Raw genomic sequence first — 24,307 nt, forward strand, 5'->3', positions numbered from 1 at the left:
CGAGCCTTGTAAAAACCGCGGAATCGTGTCGCTATGCTAGCCCCCGAGTATGTGTCGAACCGATTTCGACACATACTCGGGGGCTTCGGGAACACTGCCGGCAAGGCATCGTTTTCCAGCTTGGAAATATCATGCGGGACTTCAGCTAGCAAACAACCGTTCTTTGTGAATACCCCCGCCGTTGTTAACTGATGGATTAGTCAGCGCGTGAAAGTGTGTGTGGTGTGTGGCGGCGCTCCGCTTTTTTGTATGGCTCTTTGGAACTGTCTTTCTTTGCAAGTTTCCCAAGATGTTGTCCCCTGCACGTGTATGTAAATAAAGCAGCTCGAACTGGTGCCTTTTGACCTTTCGCATCGTTGATCTGGAGGCCCTTAAGCGCGCGTCTTCGCGGCCCCCTCAGTTACGTCCAGTCAACTGGGAATCTGTTAAATGTAAATTCCGAATAAAAAAAACAAGACGTGTGCACATGCATACGAAGTTTAATCACCTTCAGTCATCAGATACAGTGATTTCTCCATAACTCGAACTAGGATACCTCGAAATACCGGTTAAGTCGAAACCTTTTTTTGCCGTGCATATACCTGCCATTGGCGAAATTTTCCACCCTTTGTCTCGAAACGTCCATTCGGGGATCACGGATATCTCGAAATGTTGACAAAGAGGACGCAATGCAACATCCTCTGCAGGCAGCTGATAAGCTCTTTAAAGCTTAGCTCCCATTACCCGTCGAACACCGTCGCGAACGGCCAATTTGCGCGGGGTACGCACTGTGCGCGGCCGATGTGCCGTTAGCGGAGTGCTGTCCGACGCCTACATTGTTGATATAGCTGGGGAAGACGCTTCTGATCATGTGGACGACGACGGGTCTCAAGAAGTGCCAAAACCGGCAGGAACAAGAAAAACATTAGCTTTGCCTGCTTCACAGCAAGATAGAATATAGCGTTGGCGACCAACAGTTGATGCGGCATTGAGAAGCTCGAAAACACTTTTTTGGGGCCAGATGCGAAGGCGATCCCTAGTGAAAATGTTCAACTGGGAATCCAACTGGTCCCAGTTAAACTGGGTTATGGAACAATTCCCAGTTGGGACCAGTTGCAACTGGTCCCAACTGGGACCAGCTGGGAATTCCAGTTGGGACCAGTTGCAGCTGGTCCCAGTTGCAATAAACCCTAGTTCGGACCAGTTGAAACTGGTCCCAGTTGGGACCAGCTGCAAGTGGAATAGCTGGGAATGGCCGCAACTGGTCCCAACTGGGACCAGTTGCGGCCATTCTCACCTACTCCACTTGCAGCTGATCTCCGGCACTCCCCGTTCCACAATCATCTGCAGCGGGACGTTTCTCCCAACTGCACTTGACTGCGCAACCAGGTAGCACCAACAAATGGCACAAGGCAGCAGAGCTTCTTTGGTGTCATTTATTAGAACTGCATCAATATAGTTCCTCCTCATTGCTTTCTTGGCTCACAACAATTTTTTCACTCTGCTTCGATGGTGTCCCCGTATCAGCAGGCGAGGGTGAGGTGGAAGAATGGCTTGCACTTGTTCTCAGCATCCGCCCTCTAGGCTCCGGTCTCTGAAAATGTGTAATTTGGCAATTTATAGATATGCAGCACGACAACCAGATTTTATGGGTCAGCGTACGTCCGACGTATCGTTAGATTCTAGGATCGGCGTACGTCCGACGTACCTTTAGACACAGCGTCAAAAAAACATACTTAGGACGTGTGGTTTGTGAAAATAAAATCAAAATAAAGTCAAATTTAAGTCAACTTCCTTCATGAGCGGTCGCCGGTGCAATTAAGAACGAAAGCGCGTAGAAAACACGTTTGTTGAGCACAGCATATTTGTAGAACTAAAGTTCAAGCAGCAAGTACCACTTAAATGGCCAGTTCATGATAGTCACGCACACAAAAAAAGAAAAAACAGAGACACGTACCTGCACTGTCAAGAGTCCAGCCGAGGCAAAATCCTTTGTCCCTCAGTCTTATTCAACTTGCGATAGCTGCACCTTGCTGGGGAAAAATCCTTGAGACCTCAAGCACAACGTGCTTGTTATAGAGCTTATGCATATAATCTATAGTGCTCCCACGAAATATTTAAACGTAGGCTATCAGAGAACAGCAGCGGTACCACGATTACTGCGATCACGTTTTACGACGTTTTACCTGTACGGCGCCATTTGCCTTTGTACGAAACTACAGAAACCGCACGACTAAAATTTTGAATGAATATGTCATTTAACATTTAATTGGCCCCAAAAAATTTCAAAAATTACAGAATGCAATATTTTTTAGGTTTGTTTAAAATATAAATTGAACACCAGTTTGTTACTTGGATACACGATGATTGAACGCCTCTAAAACGGCTAACTTAACATCGTAGTGGCGTATCAAAATAGACGCTACTGTGGCCCATAAACATGACGGAAAGAAAAGGTTTTCCTCCATGCTCATAAACGTAGTTCATAAAAATCACACGTTGAAGGCAGTCTTAATGACGGGGTTTTTCTGCCACGGCAATTGTGGCCGCGACATCTGCACTTTTGTCTGCTACCTGTTTCCAGCTGGCGTTCCTTGCGATTATGCTTGTATTTGCTTGTATGCCCGGTAAAAGCGCTCTTGCCTAATTCATTTTCCCGCAGATCAAGAAAAAAAAATTTTCTGGCGCGTCGCAGGCGTCGTGAAATCTCCCCCCTATCCGAAACTCTAATTCCCTGCAGCGCGCTTCTCAGCTACCGTGCTCGCGAGACCGTCCTTCGCCGTCGCGACCGTCCCTCTCGCGGCCCTAAGACGGCCGTCTCGATCGCCAGCGCGCCCCTACATCATACGCGTCGACTGGGTGTTGCGGAGTTGTTCTGGAAGAAAAGCATAAATGGATGAGGACACAGGAGGAGAAGTTAAGAGGGATGATAATTTACAAAACCGAGGGAGGAGAAAACAATATGCAACGGCAGGAAACGGCGAAAGAGTTCGGGCCACCCGCCGGTGCGCGAGAACGGCAATTTTACGACGTCTGATTTTGTTAATTAAGGGTACCTCGGGTTAAAAGCTGCTTTGTAAAAGCTTGCGCAAATTCAGAGGAAACAATGATCTGTGACATTATACATTAATTCTACATTGGATAAGCATGCCTAGCTTAAGCCCAACTGGGACAAGTTGGCCCCTTTCAGATTCCCAGTTGGGACCATGCCTCCCAACTGGGACCAGTTGTCCCATTTCAACTTCCCAACTAGGACCAGTCGCCTCCCAACTGGGACCAGTTGCCCCCTTTCAGCTTCCCAACTGGGACCAGTCGCCTGCCAACTGGGACCAATTGCATCCCAACTGGGACCAGTTAGTTCCCCACTGGGACCAGTTAATTCCCAACTGGGACCAGTTAATTCCCCACTGGGACCAGTTGATCCCAGTTAAGACCAGCTGAAAGATTTTCACTAGGGGAAACAGGCGTGCATCACGCAGTTCTTTTTCCGCAATACCTTAAAAATAAATTTTTTTCTGCAAATTATTTTGCCTGTATTCCGGAAGCATCCCTGTGCATTGGAGCGTTTGTTACCAGCACTAGCTCTTATTCCAGTGATCTGGCCATACATTTTTCGCATTTCGCTTAACCCAACGCTCCGCTTACCTCGAAATTTTCAAAAATTTGGGTACTATCAAACCTCTTTTGCGTGCCTGTAATTTTCGTGAATACCACGATTTGAAACATTCGGCAGCATTGGGTACGTGAAACTGATTTTTAATAACAGCCGGCTGCAAATCAGTAACTTCGCTTGCATTCCTCATTGCACAGGAATTCTTTTTGGTCACCCACACACTCGGAGGGAATTGCGAGATGCACGCGGGGAAAGCAAAACGGGAGAATATTTGCGTTATGGCCAATCATTATAATCGCGGCTGTTTGAAACCAAGGAGTAAAAATATTGAGGTTTATTTATACTGTCATGACCATATATACCTTGCTTTATCCCCCTCCCCCCGCACTCTTCCCAAAGTATATAGGAACAAGTTTTTGCTGGCAAAACATTTTACTCAAGCTTTCGCTTTTCTTTTTGTCAGCCTACCAGCCGTCTGCGTGCTTGTCACCGTCAATGACGTTCGGGAATGACCCGGTAGTTTCGATGTGGAACAAACACAGCTTCTGGTGCCGCAGGGAGTTCTTTTTGAACGGGATCTCACTGTCTGAACATTGGTGGTTGAACGCGAAGCTTTCTTGTGAGCGATTCCTTGTCGTCTGAGTTTTGAATTTGAGTCATTGAGCTTTCACTTTGACTCGCACGCATTTTGGACTTATGATCGCGTCGGATTTGACATCGACCCTTTGCCGTTTGATTTCACGCGAAGAAAGCTTCGTGTTCAACCATCGCGTTGCGGAGTGGAAGAGTGGATAATTTTTCTGGCTGCACTACTCTCCAAATCCAAACTGCTTTGACCATGTTGGAAATGCGCATTGAGATAGACGTCGGCTTCAAAACGCGATGGAGCCAGCTTCGATTCTGACCACGGGAAGCGTTTTTTTTTTCCCTCTCACCTAACTCACAAACATCACCGTCGTCAGAGACAGTTGGCTTTCCTGCAGTCCTTTTTCGGGGCGACATAGGCCATCAGTGAGACATAGAAAGCTTCACTTTAATAATGGTTCAAGCGGTGGTAGTGAAACGGCTATACGCTAGTTGCTGCGGTTTCATCCTTCGGTCTCACTCGCGAAATTCAGCGGCCGCAAAGAGGCTCCAATTCGCGAAAAACTTGGGGCGTGAAACTAAAAGGTCTTATAGTACTATCGTACCTTCTATTGTGAGCTGATGTACCTCGTACCATTCGATTTCACCGCTCTAAGTGGCCGACAAACCCCGATGCGCGCTCGCGCTCCGCGGCAGTAGCGCGCGGCACTGGGCGGCCGCTCGGGCGCTCCGATTGCTCGCAGCGCCCTCTGCGCAGCGCTGTGCGTGCATCAGCGGCGCGGACACGCCTTCCCATAGAGAAAGCGCGCGGACGGCAGACTAGCACAATTTCTAGGGACCATACCAACAGAATCAGTCGGACTAGCGTTTAGACGGCCGGCCGGCCGCCGGCAGGTCGTCATTGAACCACGGCACGTTTGTGCCAGGAAGAATGAGCCCTTAGTTTGTAGACTATCAAACTCTAAGTCAAAGTCACTCCGCACAAGCACACATGCGATGATTCGTCGGCTGGTGAAACCTTGATCGTACAGTGTGAAACCAGGGTGTGGGAAGCAGTTTTTGCACTGGGTGAACTAGCACAGAGGTCAGCAGCACAATCACATCCGCGAATGCTTTTGTCTTAGGAATGCAGTCGGCAGACAAGAGATATTGGGGAAATTTGGGGGACACTTACTGCACGAGCACTATAGAAGAAATAGTCACCCAAGTTGCTTTAAATGCTAAAACTAAACAAAAATGTAAACTGCTATACATTATATACTTTACATTTCCGTCCCTGGCATCGTTGGCTTATGGCTGAGTGGTCTGGAGCACTAAGTATATTGTTGTGCAAGTCGCAAGTTTGAGTCCCCATAGTGCGTTTTTTTTTAAGTTGATTTATTTGTTTTTGGGCAATGTTTTCTATACTGAAGTCACCATTTTTGCGCTGTAACATTCATTGCTCCACAAGCTAGTTCGCAGAACGCGTGCAGACTGACACTGACGCACTGGCGAGTTATCGTTGGCACCATATGGTGTTGCCGTAAGCGCCGACTGCTTGCAGGCACAGTACCAAATCAGCTGACCCTTAGCCTGGTGCTAACACACCTCTTACGATGACACAGGCACAAGCCAGGCAAGCTCCAAAGACGGGAGAAATGCGCATTGCATTTGAGCGTCTCCGGTGACGCGGAGGGCGTTCATACACTGCATATGCCTAGGTTAGCGATTGCTACGATCTCAGCTATGCTCGCAAGCGTATCCGACACATTTTACAGCCAACAACATGGCAGAAGCGTGGTATGCAGATTACTGGGCTACCGAGAATGCCCATCCAACGATAACGTCGGATGCCAAGCATGTTGTTTCACAGAACCGAAACCAAAACTGGTTTGAATTAGTCTTGGGCTTCGTCCCATCACGTTACACCTTGTATTGACATCACTGCTGTCGGTGCAGCCCCCGCAAACCGCGCATGGTAGTTTTTCTTCTTTCAGGCTTTACAACATAAATACCACCTTATTGCCCCGATAATTGATGAAAAGAGCTTGAAAAATTCACTTCACTGTCCCTTAAAGCAGCACTGCTTGTCAACACTGCTTATAGGTGAATGCACCTTTGGAGCCAGGCATATATTACAATATTACAATCAGATTTCAAAAATCTATAAAAAATTGTGATATTTGACGGTGAAAATATAGCTCTTAGCACTGGCAGCGAATAACAAAATCGGCACGATTCGAGGTTGAATGCTAGTAAACAACCTTGAGAGCAGCTGATACCTTAGTGATATCAGCTGCTCTGAAGTGGAGTTGTAGGTTCTATTTGGACTACATTAGACCCAAAATTGGATGCGAGATTTGCCTACACGGGTACTCTAGTGCTTTGCCAGTGCAAGGAATATGGCTGGTGTTGTCGGGAATCAGGATGTTCGGTTAATGGCAGAAGAACGTTTCAGCCACTTACCCAGCTTGGCAGGCCAGCTATAGAACGAGTATAACAAAACGTAAAGCAAATAAATGACAGCAAAACTGTAGCGGAGCACTAAGACTTTATTAAATAAAGCAAGTAATCCAGCTGCTGTATGGTGTTGCAGCTCGTTGAGACACAAATGCAACAGAATAAGTTAAATGCTACATTAGTCACATTATTTAGGCATTATACTTACAAAATTTATTCATGAAGTAATAAAGGCATGTTTATAGTGTGCACCGCAAATGAGCACAAAAAAAAAAGCAAGAAATTGAAAAAGAAATGAGAGCCAGAAACAACTGCTTCACATTGCAATACTACAAAAAATAAATGACACCTCTCTGCATTATAGTATATACATGAAACCAGGGAGTCATAAATACCTAAACACTCTCAGCCACAGTTTCCAAACCAAACAACGTCCCCAGCCTTTGAATGGGTGCGCTGACGTCAGCTTCAGTCCAGTCGGTCTCGGAGAGAAGCGTGCATGCCTCCTCCAGCTGCCTCTCATCTTCTATCACAGTGTACAGCAGCAGGGATTCACACAGGTGGGTGGCGGCCGACATTCGCACTCTGCTCCAGCGGTTTCGCAACAGCACGAGAAGCTTCCTCAGCACACTTTTCTTGACCTCCCCTTCAAACTGCAGCCAACTACAAAGCATGCTGGCAAGAGCCTGCCGCTTTGTCATTGCCTTCGCCCTGCAAAGGGAAGGAAATGCTTGAAGGGGCCGTAAAGACAAAATACGCATCTGGTTCACTAGAAAGACTGACACCAATTTTATCGCAAACTGCAAGCAAATTACAGAGATATTGATGGAAACAGACGCAGCAGTGGCGACTCCCCAGTTCCTTTCCAACGACCTCTCTGCGACGTCACGGCATCTTGTTCGTGTGATTGGCGGCTGCTGGCCTAAACATGATGGGGCGATTGTAGCGGGGCCTCTAGTTCCGTTTGATCGTAAAACTTAAATGCTCACCCTGTTAACTACGTTTTTAGTTCTGCCCCATATTTTGTCCCTCTTGTCGATATTAGGTCACTGTAGCATGATATTTGACAGTTTTTCATGTTTCAGGTGTTTTCTTTGATTATAAAAACATTTCTCCAGGTTGGAATGCAGCTGAGCGAGTTACCAAAGACTAGTTCCTACTATTTGAATAAAGTTGTATTTTATATTCATGGCCTCTTTAGGCTACAGGTAGTTTACAGGGAAAACAAGGATCATGGTTTTAAAAGGGCAGAGGCTCTCTACCACGTTGTATAACCGCTGACTGGCTATGGTTTTCTCAACTGTAAAAAGCATATAGTATATACAGGGGCAGATAAACATTTATTACCCGATCGCGAGAGATAACCGGATAGGGTTTAACTCTTTCGTTACCATGCCTATTCAAATCGATCACCGGTGATCGATGATTTATATTGCCTATATCGACATGTTGTAGTCGTTTCTCGTACACCTAATGCGGCCAGTGGTTAGTCTAGGCACTGCCCTTTTAGAATCAGTTTAAATTTTCCTGCTCCGGCGACATTGAGATTTTTGGTGGCGTTTTTTGCGAGCTGAGGTGCGTGTGTTTTTGAGGAAGGGGGCGTGGCTGCTGCACTTGAGAAGAAGGATGCAGGTCGTGGTTAGGCTGCATTACCATAATATTTTTTTTTGTCATACGGCTCCTGGCAAGTCAAATACCAAATAATGGGGTCAGTTTTGTAATCCGACAGCATTGAGGTGATAATTACTCGAAAATGGCCCCAGCTATTAACTAATGATCTTTGGTTTGGACAAAGGGCAGCTTTACTCTCCCAAAGCTTATTTCTGATGGTCCCCCGCATGTCTAGCAAGTGTGCCTGCCATTTTCAACCAGTTTGCAGCAGTTTCGGTTTCGTTTTCGCATTTCGAAATTGATATTTGGAGCTACTATGCAGTTACCCAACTGCAAGCTCACTCGCCATGGCGCCTCCGTTGCCCGCTACTGCTCCTCAAAACAAGCATGCCGCTCGCGCTTCCACTTTATCTACGCCTTGCTTCTACGATAAGAGCTTCCGCTGAAAGTCAAACGATAACACCAAGTCGTCGGGTATCAGTTCAGACGGGGAGAACGCTTCCAATCGGCCTTGAACAACGCCAGCAGTTCAGCGGCCAGTTTCGGTTTCATACGAGGGTATTTCCGGAGGTCTACTTAGTAGTACTGTCTATTCTGACAAAGTCTCTAACAGCCTTGTATTTGTTTCTTTTCGAAATTGTTAGGTGGCGCTGCAATGTAGTAGGCTCGTAGTGCTGAACTCGCTTCACAGCCCGACGGCGGCTTGGTGAAAGCTTGCTGGGCATGATTCTAGCGCATCGTACCTTATTCCTGCAACAAGGCCTACCATAGTGAGTCAGAACATGATAATAAACCGCAAATGAAAGTTCTGACTGATAAGTGATCATCAGAACGTCAACAAGCATCCACCAAAAAGTTTGGTTCTCAACTCCAAACGGATTTTTTCACATCGCTTGCTTGCCTTCAATATTGTGCCGGTCATAATCATTGACAAGTTGTTTTTACATCACGTGGAGGCTAATTTGGGCCTTTAATAATGTCAAACCACCAGATTTCTCCTAGAGAACTATCCAAAATAGCAAAATTTGAAGTAGAGGTTGGGCTTCACCACATGGCACGGGCACCACGTGGGCTAACATTTTCTTTTATACCTGACAAATTGTACTGCGCAACTCAATTTTTTTTCTAGGACGGGTTTTTCAAATGTTTACCTACAAAATCTATATTCTAAATTTTTTCTACTACCGGTGGTTTATTATACACAACTTACTTTTTTCTTATTTTCTTCGACGCGTGGACAAAAATTTCGATTTCGATCATTTTTTTCGGAATTTATATTTAGGAAAACATTATTAAAACTGGTGTTGTTGGAAAGCGCGTGGAATAATCTGCATTTTATGTCACTGCAATGTGTGCCTAACCATTATGTATAGCACAAAAAAATGTTTTGTTAGACCCTTCAAAATTGGTCAATTTCCCGCGGTAACGAAAAGTTAAACGGTGGCGTTATGTTCACATGGATGGTGTGAGATTAAGGCATGATGATGGGGCATTGTAAATGCCATAAATGGTGCAACAGTAATATTCCATGTGAGCCATTGCATGTTACCAAGGCCTGTGAAAAATACGGCAGCACTACAGAACACACGGATGACAATGATGAAGTTCAGTAGCTTCGTTGTCGTTAAAGGGGTCCTGAAAGGCATTTCGAGCACACTAAAGGAACAAGTGCAATTGTTAGGTTGCATGGTCAAAGTCATCTGCGCCACACTTTCGTTGCAAAGTTTGTTGCCGTGCTCTCACCCTTTACTGCGTGTTTTTTTCGCTCCGCCAATCCGACACAGGCATGTCATCAATTCCCCCATGTGCGTCGCGAAGCAGAAATCTTGCTATTGGACGGCGTTTTCTCACTTCCGGCGAGGAGAAGCGGCGTCTGCTCAGTGTTGACGGGTAGTGGCGGCACCTTAGGTTAATTAGTGCCTCCTGCAGCACGCTTAATGGGATCGTGTTTGTCTATATCTTTTTTACTCTATTACCACACTTCTCGTTAAGGCGTGTTGGCTAGGCCTACATGGCGACGACACCCACTCCCGAGTTGGCAGCCCACCTCTTCACGTGACGCCGACAGTGACACGAACACATCGGCCGATCGAAAGTCTGCGTGGTGTGACTAGCTCGTTGACTGAAGACGCCAGCGATACCGATCGGCCGAACGGGCGTTGGGAATTGATTGAGAAGCGAAAACTGCACCTTGAGAACATTCGTGCAGTCATGAATGCAGCTGTGTTCTGTTAGTTCCCAGAGTGTAATAAATATAGTAAAGTCCATGAACCCCATACAACTCAACACTAGCGCTAATGTGATCCGCATTTCGGCTTACGAAGCTGCGGATGTTTGCTTTGGCGACTTCGTTTCACGGAGTTACAAACTGCATATTCGTGTGTTACCAGCAACGCTTGTAGAAAATATAAGCACAGTTAAGAGCAGAAGAGAAGTTACAGAAGGTTTATTAGGTAATAAGGAATCAATACTGACCAAAGTTTTTAGTGTAAAGCATAAAGCAAAAGTACAACAAGCACTATTCCCGCAGGATGAAATCGCCGTCGCAGCCGGGCACACAACTGCAATCGATTTTCTCCCCAAAACTGTGCTGTTGCTGGAGATCAGCTATGGCGGGGGTTTCATGGAACCTTACAGCGCAACTGTTATTCAAGAAATGTTATTCAACCAGCCAAAAAATTCTTAAAATCAGGTATAAAACATGGGTGTGACATAAAAGGTAGATCTCAAACTAATATACAGGCTGTTTCCGCACCATCTCCAGTTATGTCGTGGCGCAGTGGACTAAAGCCTCGGCACAGAATATCGCAGTAGCAGACGATGCGCGTAACCGGATGTTCTTGCAGACGTCACCAAGAAGCGAGGCATCATGGGCAGTCACGCTTGCGCGGTGCGAGGGCAGGGGACGAAATGAGGGAGAATCGCGGTGCAGGCGAAAATGCCGTGTTTTGAGTTGCGATAACCCCACTAATACTCATCGCTTCAACATATTCCTAAAAGAGGTGATTACTAGAACAGAGTTCTCAGCCAAGACTGCTCCAGGGACCCCTCTTGGCTCGCGAAAGTGCTGGGGGACCCCACAATGGAGCACATGTTGATCGGTGTCATAATGTCAAACAATTTGTACTTGAATCTAAAAGACTTCTAATCCCGTGTACGCTGTCTTTTGTGGGTCTCTTTTTTTTTTTCTCACAGCTGGCGTGTTGTGAAAAAATAAGATGTTAAAAGTATGTGCTACGCGGAGAAACTAAATGCACATGTAATGCAGCGAAGCCACCTTTTTGCATTGCAAGAAAGTACCGGCAAAATCGAGAAAAAAATGGTGGGGGAAAGGTTTTCAGGGAGGCACTAAGTATATTGTTGTGCAAATCGCAAGTTTGAGTCCCCATAGTGCGTTTTTTTTTAGTTGATTTATTTGTTTTTGGGCAATGTTTACTATACTGAAATCACCATTTTTGCGCTGTAACATTCATTGCTCCACAAGCTAGTTCGCAGAACGCGTGCAGACTGACACTGCGTCAGTCACATTGCGTCAGCACCGACCAGCGGCCCTCGCAATGCTTTGTTTTAATTAGACAGTCGGATTCCCCCGGTCCGTGCCAGTTCTGAGTTGGCTGTTTTCTGCCGGCCGAAGCAAGAACCTCCAGGCACGAAGCCCATGGAACAAGCACAGCTGTGGCTTTCCACAGGAAGGTCCCGACGCTGGTCCGGGCTCGGCCGCACCGCTTTTTACGGCGGCGAGCCTCGCCCAGTCCCGGTGCAGTGCCATTCCTGCTTCTGGACCCCAGCCCGACCGGCTCAGCCCTCAGAGCCAATCCTTTTCCCAAGGTTACGGATCCGTTTTGCCGACTTCCCTTACCTACATTGGTCTATCGACTAGAGGCTGTTCACCTTGGAGACCTGCTGCGGATGTGGGTACGGTCCGGCACGAAAATCACACTCCCTCACTCGGATTTTCAAGGGCCGACAGGAGCGCTGCGGACAGCGCAAGAGTCGCACTGCTCTACGGAGCCACCGTCCCTATCTCGGGGTGAACCCATTCCAGGGACTCGATCTCCTTACAGAGAAAAGAAAACTCTTCCCGCGGCTCCCATCGGCGTCTCCGAGCTGGTTTGCGTTGCCGCACTGGGTCCCGAAGGACCGACCTCCGTAGCCGGGTTCGGGACTGTTAACCCGATTCCCTTTGGTTGCAGCGGGGCGTCTCCGATTCACAGACTGAGCTGCACAAACGCGCCCGCTTCTGAAAGGATTTCTCCTTTCCCTAAGGACCGACTGACCCATGTTCAACTGCTGTTCACATGGAACCCTTCTCCACTTCAGTCCTCAAGGTTCTCACTTGAGTATTTGCTACTACCACCAAGATCTGCACCAGCGGCGGCTCCAGGCGGGCTCACGCCCGACACCTTCAACGCTCACCGCAGCGGCCCTCTTTGCGGACCCCTGAAATGCTCTCGCGGACCCCCTGGGGTCCGCACCCCCTGGGGTCCGCAGACCCCATTTGAGAACCACTGTACTAGAACTTTGATTTTTCTGACAATGTGAACACCCGTGTATCAGCAAAACCTCTTTCAGGGCCCTTTTAATGATGACGAGTGCCCCAGGACTCTTTGGATGCTCTCATGAAGGTTCCTTATAAGCAGCAACATGTCTGGCAACGTGCTTGGAAATGCTGATCTGTCAAAGTCAGCTCGTCCTGTTGTTCCTTTCTTCTTTCCCACCCAAACCACATAAATTACCAGTAAAAAGACAAGTCCAGCTCGACAACAATGGTGCTCTTTACAAACGCTGCTCACCAAGGGCATAAAAAAAAGATTAAATCCAAACTAGGGTTTTACAGGTCAAAGCTGCATCTACGCAATGGCGTGTGCCGTAAGAGAAGGCTCAGATAACTTGGGGATCTTCAACATGCACCAAAATCTCGACACACCGGCATTTCTGCCTTTTGTCTCTGCGAGAAAAACAGCCGTGGCGGCCAGGAATTGAACCAACGACCATGGGCTCAGCAGCGCAACGCCTTAGCCCCTGAGCCACCGCAGCAGGCAAAGAACAAGGTTGACAGGGCGTGACCCACCTGCGTGTTTTGATCCATGCCACTTGCGGCAGCTCATATATAAAGGCAGGCGGCATCTCTCTGAAGCCACCTGAAATCACCAGGTGGTCGAGGGCTTGCAGGTACTTGGCATGTGCCGGCTTCAGAAATGCATCGTCACTGAAGAGCCCCAACAGGAACTGAGATATGCGTTCTTTGAGAGCGTGGTCATCGTGGATGGTGCTTAGGTATGACAGAAGTGCTTCTTTGGCGGGCACAATCTGAAACAGCAAGTGACAAGCAAAACTTGGTAAAACGACTTTTTGTTTCAGCAGCCGCTGCCAACAGTAACCCAAAAATGTGGCAACTAGTGAGTGTGTGCCAACGTATTATTGATTGCATGCTTGAAAAATATTCGGAGCACTATGCTGCACTGGTGCTAACTACTAACTACTGCTGATAATTGGGCAAATACTATTTATTTTACCCTGCGGAGGTTTCCTGAAAAACTGCAATGCAAATGTATCCGCAGTGCACTCAATGGTCTTGATAGGTGTTCAGTGGCAAGAACTGTTGCGATCAGTTCACTACTGAACGATAATGCAATAGATATCATCAAAACACTTTTTAAACCATAGGTTGTTAAGAAAAGAGTGCAGCATGCTATAAAAACTGGCACATAAACTTTGGTGATTCAAAAATGTCAAAGGGAAGGCTGTTTACTGGAAAAGTGGTTAGTTTTGTGTCACCATTTACAACCATTGACATGCTTCTGGCAGAGGATTAGGGATATAGGAAAAAATGGCCAAGGGTGAGTGAGAGAGAGAGAGAGAGAGAGAGAGAGAGAGAGAGAGAGAGAGAGAGAGAGAGAGAGAGAGAGAGAGAGAGAGAGAGAGAGAGAGAGAGGGGAAAGGAAGAAAGGAAGAAAGAAAGAAAGGGGAAAAGAAGTTCTGGGCTTGGCGTGCAATATAGAACTAATATTTTTTGTTGTTGAGCTTGGGCCACAGGATTTACAATTTCAAAATTAGGCCAATATTCATTGACTGTGGGGCTTAATGTGCCGATGCTACACAGGGGATGAGGCGTGCCGTAGTGGAGGGCTCCCGATTAATTTTGACCAACGTGCGCTGTCACGCCAATGTCACCCAAATACTAGGAGCAAAAACTGTTTACAGCTTGGCGCTGCTTTAGATAAGTCCATGGTCATAGATTAATGTTGAGCATTAATGGTCCTTGCAAAGGTGTTTGATGTCTTGGAGAGTGATTCCGGTGTTATGTAGGCAGCACACTAACAAAATATTTTCAACTGTTCCACAAAAAGAGAAATTATCACAGTAGGAGTTTCTCATTACCCCTAGGCAAAAAAGGTAACTGTTTGTGCAAGTGCAATTCAGCCGTAGACGATAGTATGAAACCCTCAGGTCTGGAGGCAGCTGTCTCGGAAGTCTTGGTTGCAAATACAAGTCAATTGCACGCAAAAAGCAGAGGTAATTTACCAGGTCACTCCATAACCAGTTTCTTTCAGCTACTGCAAAGCAGAGTGCCTCAGCCAAAGTTTTAAAGGAACACTGCCATGAAATTTTAGTGTTACGTTTTTTTTTTGCTGCTATGGGTGCCTACCAGCCCACTAATCACAAAATGACACATTAGACGGTTGATAGCAGCATAAATAATCATTTACGACGTCGTTTATTTGTGTCAGTTTCGGTTTCGGAAAAACGAACGCCGAGCGGCCGCCATGACAGGAGGGCGCCCTGGACGTCACCATTCTTGTCGCACCACTGGCGGTCTTGTCGCGCGAGCGAGTGCAAGCGCGCGCCCAGACCAGCTGAGGTCTTCACCATCCCCATGAACGCGCCCGGGCAGCATGACGTCAGTCCCAAAACCATGACGTGTACACACGGCGTAGCAGCGCACACCAACCGCAGCCAACGCATCGGCTACATCACGGGAGCCCCGACGTCGGCAGTTTGGGGCTAGGAGCAGATGATGTCATGTTGACCTGCTCTGGGCTTTCTCGTGCAGGCAAAGATTAAAATTTGAAATACGTTATAGTGAACGGTTACTGTTGAAACTTGCTGGGAGATACCTCCCGATAAAAAGAAAGCATTTTACATAGTTATCCCAGCTTCGAAATTTCGTGTCACTACTCCTTTAAGAATTCATGCAATCATGGGCGGCGCAGGCCAAAATGGCCGAGCTGCGCCTCAAAGACGCTAATGGTGAAAGATGCTGATGTCGCAGCAAGCACTTGTGAGTGTAGTCTATGGCTAACTATTAGCACTATTTGCAATGGAAAATAGACACACTGGCATCCATCCTATTCGCAGCGAGATCGACACGCAGGTGGCGACAGCGTCGCGCTGCTAGCGTGGATGCTCCGCTGAGCGGCCCAGGAGAATACACACTGTGAGCGTGCTTCGTGCCTTTCTCGCGCCATATGTGCGCATTAAAGGCGAAGACAAGAGTGGTATGCTGTAGTTCGGTTCCTCAACGTTCAATTTATTGCATGGAAGCGGCAATAAGATTTTAATAGTATGCCAAAAAGGCAGCGGCCCATCGTGAATCTCAGAACGGCCGCAATAATGACAATGAACCTGTACGCCGTGGCTCGTAGCAAGCTCAATCTTTGAAGACTACGGCTTTGAGCCTTCAAAAAAATCATAAATAGAAACAGATCAGGAAGCCTCTATCTCTGGAATTCAGTTTACAACGGCAGTGTTTCAATCGCTTTTGCTGGTAGCATGACGCATTCTTGCATTTGTGGGATGCCCTGAAATGGTAACACCACTTAACTGCCCCGACATTTTCCCTTAGAGCTTACGATATTTTTTGTGCGTTCGAAAGGCAACATAAAATTACTGAATTTTAAACAGCACAGAGATATAAATGCAACCGTTCTAACAGGCCTTTTGCGCGCAGCTTTAGTTAAATCAAATTTTAGCGACTCTGAAGGCAGGTTTGATGAATAACGGTGTCGGATCACTTATTTAAGGCTTTTGTCACAAGTGTACTTGAGAATTAAGTTGCTAATGTGTGCAGTACAATCAACATCTCATGTTTAGCTAGACTTGCAAAGCGACAAGCAGGTTTACAGCGTGTAAGCCAAGCTTCTGGGACCTCACAGTGAGCACAGATTTTCTGCTACAGATTTTCTGTTGACCGTTTGCATTCCTTTTAAAATCTAACAGGTGCCTAGAACAGCAAGATGTGTTTGCATTCTTAAAGATGGCAAATGAAGTTGCCCTGTTGCAGAAGTAGTAAAACATTTCTTTTTATTTCTCGTTACGAAACACTGCAACGGGTTTCCGGTAACTACTTTGTGTTGTAAACTGAACCTCGTTTTCGTCTTGGCATTTAATTCTTGAGGATGGGTTAAAAAAGGCACATATAAAAGTTTTCTGTGCATTTCGTTTTTTTTTGGGGGGGGGGAGGGAGGGGGGGTTCAGCCAACATTCTAAGCACAGCGAGAAGATAACGCATGTAATGCGAAAAGCCAAACGTTAGTTATCAGTATTACTCGCAATTGAAAGTGCGCTAGGCGTTGTGTTCCGTAGAGGTGAAAAAGCGGTACTTCAACAAGTAGACGCCAGTATTTTCAAAACCGATTAACCCCCTTTTGGCCCGAGATTGTCCAGGAATTGTGGCTCGCCTTTTTCAAAATTGTAGTATTGAAAGCGAGCACTGTGGGAAAAATAAAAAAATCCAGCGAGTCATGGCACACACCCTCCACACGTTCCGGGCAACAACGTGCGCGATTATGAGATTTTTCCTCTTTCTTTAAACTTAGGTCCACCTTAAGAGGTTAAGACGTGACCATATTAGACATTTAGTTATGCTGAGTGAAACACGTTTCTGGGCAAGGTGATTCATGTCACGATTTAAAAATGGGATATGTAAAAATGACACACGAAATGCCACAAGACAGGCGAAAACTCGTAACTGCTTAATTTTATCCAGAAATCCCCCCGAAATACGCTTGCACGTCCACAGAAACGTATTTTAAATAATTTGTAAAATTAGCAACACAGTATAAGCAATGTATGTCCAAAAATGGTACTTATTTTCGAAAAGGTACCGGAAGAATTTGATCACACAGGCGCTTGCGGGTGTAAAATACGTCCACGGTAACGTATGGGCGATAGTGCACGGGTCGTGTGCATTGTACTTGTTTTTGTTTGTTTCTTCTTTCTATAAGGACACATCGCAATTTTACAAGGGTGTGGCAAGTGCACGGGTATGTGCAGGTCTTGTCGCTTTTTACCCATTCCAGGGTTCGCACAGGCTTCAAAAGCAAAAATTCAAGGGTTTTCAAGGACTTTCAAGGACCAGAAAACACATTTTCAAGGTCCCCATCTAATGTTTTATCTGAGATTATCTATAGCTTTTTCAACACAATGCAACAGTTTTTTATTGCACAATACCTAAGCACAATATTGCACATTTAGATAGCCACTAACCGGTGCGTGAATGTTCCCCCAGCTTTATTTTTTATTTCATGGTAGGTATTTAGAGGTTTTTCTTTTTTCACGTTGTTTTGCTCAGGCTGTTCAATTTCAAAACTTCGTTAATGTTGCCTGCATGTCCTGCTTTGTCAGCAAGAGTATCAGTTGAAACTGAATCAGCAAGTGTTGCTCTAAGGCAGGACGAACTATGTACACGTCCACCATTTGCACGTAAAAGCAAACACAGATGGAGCTTATGAGGCACAGCTAACATGCAATGAGCAAACGTCCACAGACTTGGAAGATGCAAGATAGAGAACAGAAGCTGGCTTTCACTGGATTGTATTGTGACATGGATTGGATTGAGAAAAGCCTGCTCCCAATGTTGCCTCGTAATAATGAAAATCCACAAAACTTTTTGAAATTTCAAGCAATACACTGAAGCTTGATTGCTACAATGTTTCTTTAGATTTGTTAACACCTAAAATCCACGACAAACGCTTTAAATTCTTGTGAAAAGACAGGGCCATTGGTTCTCTCCATAAAAATCAAGGATATTCAAGGACGATTTAAAAATTCCAGGTCTTTCCAGGCCTTGAAATCGACACTTCTGAATTCAAGGGTTTTCAAGGTTTTCAAGGACCTGTGCGAACCCTGCCATTCTGTGTCTTAAACTTTTATATTTTAAATAACCACCACGCCAACTTCAAAAAGCACACTTTGACGTTCCCGAAACGGCAGACGACTGCACTCATCAATAAGAAAAGTGCAATGCATCGAAGCAATGTTTACAACACGTTTCACACTAAAGCGGTGACCACGGCGAAGATGTTTCGTGGAATTAAACCAGCGCATTGACCCGCAACTGCCACTGATTATTGCGTCTCTAGAGGAAACGCGGAAGTAGAGGTAACTATGTCATTGCTTACTGCAAAGTAAGTACACATATTGGTTGTTTTATCGTCACGCGTCTTGCGCCGCACACAACGTGAACGAGCAGAAGACGCGAAAGCACCATCCACACTAGGAGCGGTTCGTCTCCCCTCCGCCAGGGGCCGACTGTGTTCGATCTCGGAGCGAATAGGGAAGGTTATAAGAGAACTGCTTGTGCGGAAAAAAGCGACCTTGACAAGCTCAGCAAGAATGTCGTATAGAGCAGACCCCTAGTCTACAGACGTTAAATTGAAGGTGCAAATGTAGTGAAGAGATGGGAAAAAAAAAATGGAGTACGCGGAGATGAGAAAAAGGAGAGAGGAAGAGGATAGGAGGAGTGGAAATAGAAGGGAGAGGGTGAGGAGAGTGCAGAATGAGAAAGGAAGGTAGGAGGAGGAGGAGGCAAAGGACATGAAGATATTTAAAGGTGGAAAAGATAGAGTATCTAAGGCCTATTCTACATGGTGCGAATTTCGCCTGCAAATTCGCAGATGCGGCACCACTTGTGCAGCAAAGGGATCTATTCCCGTTCCTGTGACAAATTCCCAAACGTTTGAAACAGTCAAACTTCTCCTGTGATTGCTGCTTGGCATTTGGCACTTGGCATTTGGCGTCTGCGAATTCGCAGGCGAAATTTGCTCCAAGTGGAACAGGCTTAAGAGGAGGGGAAGGGAAGGAAGAGGGCTAAAGGGAAATCAAGCGACAGTGAGCATGCAACTGATAAATAAGGCAAACCAGCGTTAGCAGGACCAAAAAGAGCACTCATTTACACGCAAGTGACATGGCCCTTTCCCAAACCGGCCCATGTACTTGGCCCAAAAGATCTGTGTGGAAGGCTGCTCACTCCGCTTTGCACTGCACCAAAAACTTTTACATTAACGCTTCTTTTTTTCTTTCGACCACGCACTGAAGGTTGACTAAGAATTTGTAAATTGTACTTTTCGTATAGGCAGCCCCAGACCGCCCACTTTGCTTTGAAGTTGTTTGACTAAGACCATTACAGTGGTGTTGAAGGCAGAAATACGTATTCTCACACGCCTGGTAAACGGCCATTAAAGATGTACTCCAAACGTGCCCATTTTTTCTGCCCCTCACTGACTGTAACCAGGTGCAAGTGGGCAGATAATGACACTCACTCATCTTTGCCTAAACCGGTATTCGCCCCACTGCCCCCATCGCACCATGCCCACAAGAGTCACTGATGCATTAAAGGCTAACAGCAGTACTATTTCGCCATAGCCTAATTTATTCTGAACATGCAGTATGTACCACTGAGGCAGTAGGGACACCCCTGGTAGCTCTGCGAAATGTCTAGATCATGAATTACAACTGCTTTTAAAAGAGCCCCACATGCCATTCGAAACCTGCTGGCACAGCATGCAAACAGTCATAGCCCAACCAAGCCCTTCCCTGCTACTCCTGCCAATCTCTGCTCATTGCTATCCTTCCCAGTGCCTCAGTCGTGTGATTAATTATTATGCTTGGGCTGACGCCTGACGGAAAGCGGCAGTGTAGGCATAACAGGCTACTTTGGCACTCTTGAGCATCAGTTGCCTCGCCGGTCGGTCGGTTGGGCTGGGTTAAAGGCCAACTGCACTCAAAATTTCGGCCTTTTGAAACCACTATTTCCGTATAGTTTCCTAAAAAAGAAAGCAAGATGCAAAATACAACAGCGGAAATACGCACGTGGACGCCGCAAGCAGTCAGCAAAAATCGGTGATTTTGAAACCGAAATCGAGGAGAGCGCCACTATTAAAGGGACACTGAAGTGAATTTTTCAAGCTCCCGTTTTTGCTTGCACTGCGTAGACTGGCTCAAATTAGCATACTTTTCATCGTTTATCCGGTTGACAAATCGGTAATTATTTTACAAAGCGAGAAAGAAGAAAAACTACCATGCGCGGTTTGCGACGGCCGCACCAACTAAGGCTGTGACGTTGGGAGGAAGGGGCACCGTGATTGGACGATGCCCAAGATTAGCAATCAAACAAGTTTCGGTTTCGGTTTCGATTCTGTAAAACACAACCAATGGCGTTGTTGGATGGGCATTCTCAAAAGATAAGCCTCCCAGGACGGCTTGGAATCGTAGCATTCACTAGCCGAGGCCTACGCAGTGCATGAACGCTCTCCGCGTCCCCGCAGACGCTCAAATGCCATGCGCTTTTCCCCTATATTTGGAGCTTGCCTCACTCATGCCTGTATCGTTAAAAGCGTGTTCGCACCAGGCCAAGGGTCTCTTGATTCTGGCCTGTGCCCACTGCTCGCAAGCAGTCGGTGCTTATGGCAACAGCACGCCAACGAGAACTCGCTAGCGCGCCAGTGCCAGCCTGCGCGCGTTCTGTGAACTAGTTCATGGAGCAATGAACGTTGCGGCCCAAAAAAAGGTGAACTCAGTATAGAAAACATCGGCGGAAAACGAAAAAGTTCACTTATAAAAAAAAAAAAGCACGTACCCGCGGGGATTCAAACTTGTGACTTGCAAAACACTTGCGCTGACATACCTAGCGCTCCAAACCACTCGGCCACGGGCGAGCACTGCCGACCTTGGAAATATAAGGTATATAATGTATAACCAGTTTACACTTTTATTTAGTTTTAGCATGCCAAGCAGCTTAGGTGACTATTTGTTGTTTTGCGCTCGTGCAGTAAGCATCCCCCAAGTTTCCACAATATCTCACGTCTAGCAATTGCATTTCTTAGACGGAAAAGCGTTTGCAGATGCGTAGTCATGCTGCTGGCCGCTGTGCTTGTTCGCCCAGCGCAAGAAAGTGCTTCCCGCACCCTAGTTTTACGCTGTACGGTAAAAGTATCAGTTGATTTTATTTCCTTAGTACCTATATTGACTTGCTGACTCTTCTCCCGCCTTCAAGAGGCCTTATGTTTTCCTACTGACGTACCAGTCAGCGAAGCGTCGCATGTGCGCTTGTGCAGCGCTTGTGTGAAGCGACCTTGACTTGGAGCTAGATACAGTATACAAACTAACCAAGTAAAGAAAGGCACTTTCTTCCATTCACAAACGTGTCCTGGCTTTGTTTCAACTGAGCGAACCAATTGCGACGACCCGTCGGTGGCCAGCGGACGGAACGCTGGGCCGACTGGCTCTGTCTGAAGGCTGGGGAGCCAGGGGAGCCATGCAGTAGCGCAGCCAATTGCGAGCTCGGCTCCTCCCGACGTCATACGAAAACACCACAGAAAATGGGCGAGCGTAAAGAGAGGAGGACAGCATTTTCGAATTAATTTTCCTACTAAATAAAATCGCGTAAACGCGCCCAGAGTGGTCGGAACATGGCCTGGGGACTCCGGACTACAATTTGCGCTAGTAATCCCGCAATGTTTACATATCACTTCAGTGTCCCTTTAAAATGACGTTGCAGCTGGCCAGCGAGTGGCCGGACGGTCAGCAACTCGGGAGCAAGCCTGCGCGCAAGCTCTACACGCGCCCGGGGCAGCCAATGGGTGAAGCGTTCGCAGCAGAGCTCGACCAGTTCTCCAACTTCGTGGCTTGCCAGAGGAAGGAAGAAGCCCCCGCCGGCTGGAGCGTCACAGGTGCATCATGGCTGTTAACGTGATCCACCAGCAGGCGCACCGTGGTCTGCAGCGGAGCTTTTTTTAAACGCTTCTGACTAATTAACGAGGCATTTCACAGGGCTACCACTTGTGTTTCAGCTGATTTTGTGGTACTTACTGTTGGAACTTTACTAGCTGCGCCTGATCGAAAGGGCTGTCGACGCAGCCCGAGCTCAAGGCATTCTGGAATGAGGACGCCTCTCTCAAGCATTTTCTGGATTAATTAAAGTTCATTCTCTCTCTCTCTCCCTAGACGGGGAAGAAGTGAACGCAGATGGTAGTAGAAGAGGACGATGAAGAACGATGGCGGCGACCAGATGGGTTCTGATTGTGATGTGATGTAAATACAGTGCTTTTCCCTTAACGAAGGCGTTGTAGTCGCGACATAGTGGTGCCGAAATCTCGCGGGATGGACGAACGACGGTATGTACGCAACGGTTGTGACCAATGCCTCAAAAGAACCGACGAATCAAGAAAGGAGCCTACTGAAGGTCAGCTATATCATAAACAAAGTCTTCAACACTCTACAATAACGACGCTGATCTCACAAGCGAAGGCTGCCATTTTGAATGCGGACACAACAGATGGAGAAATTTCCGCCATTACCGACCGCCTTAACTATGAGTCTAGACAACTACGGAAGACTGACCGTTGCATCGAACCATTTTTCACTGGTGCCCACGCTGAGCAAGAGTTTATGGACACTTTTGAGTTCCGCGACGTCATCGTTGCATGGCAGTCAATCTTAAAGCAACCGATGCAGTTCCCAAGAAGTGAAGTTTACGGTGCTTGTCTCCGATATGGCGATGTCGCGTCGCAGCTTCTCGCCCGCACCGACTCACACAAGTTCAATTGCCACGTCAGCGCATCACGGGCCAACATGCCTCTTGAAGACTCAAGCAGCTCCCTCTCTAGGACTCTAGCAACAACACCGAGATACATGAAGCGAAGCCGAAATCTTCCGTTCAACTTGAACCAAAACTGCAAGGTATGCCTGCGGAAAAGGGTGCATATCTTGACGATTTGCTTGACTTCGCTGGAAAACCCTACGGTGTACTGATTTTGTCAACGAGCGGCAACAGAGCCAGAACGGGAGATATCGCTTCTAACGACATGTCCCCAAAAAGGTTGTATCGATCTGACAAGAAGGTTGGCTCATCAAAGGAGGACTTAACTACGATGACGCTGACTACACTGACAGAAGCAAAGAAGGCAAGGCATGAGAATGGGATTCACACGAAGCAAAGGCGGTGGATTCAATTATGCTCAAACCTGGAAGACCAACGCGAACGAGACCTTTTCGTCGCACAAGCCGTTCCTGGCGGACAACGGCGTCATTGGCGCGACCATGACAAAGTCCAGTCTTGGATAAAAGATCATACAAGATCATACACATCGTTTTAGACTACATGTATAGAACGCATTCAGCAAGAACATTCATATTCACCGATGGTTCATCAACCATGCAAAGCTCTTCTTCAGGTCTATACATACCACAAACTGATGAAATGCTTTCATTTCGTCTTGAGCGACAAACATCTTCGACAGCGGCTGAGCTCTACACTCTGAAGGAGGAAATCGTTTACATCCTGCGCCATGAGCCGCACCAATGGAGTATCTTCACGGACTCCAAGGCAGCTCTGCAAATTCTATGTAGGAGAAGTAGATTCTCCCCCCACCAAATCGCAGCCTGTGATATATCCTACCTTCACCATCTTGCCTGCTCTGCTGGACACAACATTAAAATGCAAAAGGATACCTGGACACAGCGGCATCAAAGGTAACCAAAAAGCCAACGAAGCGGCCCGTAAGGGCCTTCTTTACCGAAAATACCGCAAGGTGTACCGTATTTACTCGCGTAATCCTCGCACTCGCGTAATCCTCGCACCCCTAATGTGAGCCACCAAAACTTGGATTTTTTGGTTCCTCGCATAATCCTCGCACCCCCAACTTTGCAGCGGCGAAAGTTGCCTGCTCGCGAAACCCGCATGGTGCACGCGCTCTCCAACGCGCGCCCTCCCCCGCCACCTCTCCGTTCGGCGGAGAGCGCTGTGTATCCAAGGCCATCCAGGCGCCCTAATCTGCATGGCTACTCCCTAACAGGCGC

The 24,307-nt window shown here is 46.9% G+C and overlaps 1 protein-coding gene across 1 annotated transcript in view; it reads right to left on the minus strand.

The window, feature by feature from the left end:
* Positions 1 to 6,688: 6,688 nt before the first annotated feature.
* The window catches only part of Tbcd (tubulin folding cofactor D), a 72,499-nt gene continuing 54,880 nt past the window's right edge, over positions 6,689 to 24,307 (minus strand). The window contains exons 15-16 of the mRNA XM_077707021.1: positions 13,299 to 13,537; positions 6,689 to 7,327 (exon numbers count right to left, since the gene is read on the minus strand). Coding sequence (XP_077563147.1) covers positions 7,012 to 7,327; positions 13,299 to 13,537 — 555 coding nt within the window. The 3' untranslated portion in view covers positions 6,689 to 7,011. The remainder of the gene's footprint in view (positions 7,328 to 13,298; positions 13,538 to 24,307) is intronic.

The sequence above is a fragment of the Haemaphysalis longicornis genome, unplaced genomic scaffold (genome assembly GCF_048455015.1).
Source record: "Haemaphysalis longicornis isolate Haplotype H1 unplaced genomic scaffold, Haemaphysalis longicornis Haplotype H1 scaffold_4, whole genome shotgun sequence".
In the NCBI taxonomy this organism is placed as follows: domain Eukaryota; kingdom Metazoa; phylum Arthropoda; class Arachnida; order Ixodida; family Ixodidae; genus Haemaphysalis; species Haemaphysalis longicornis.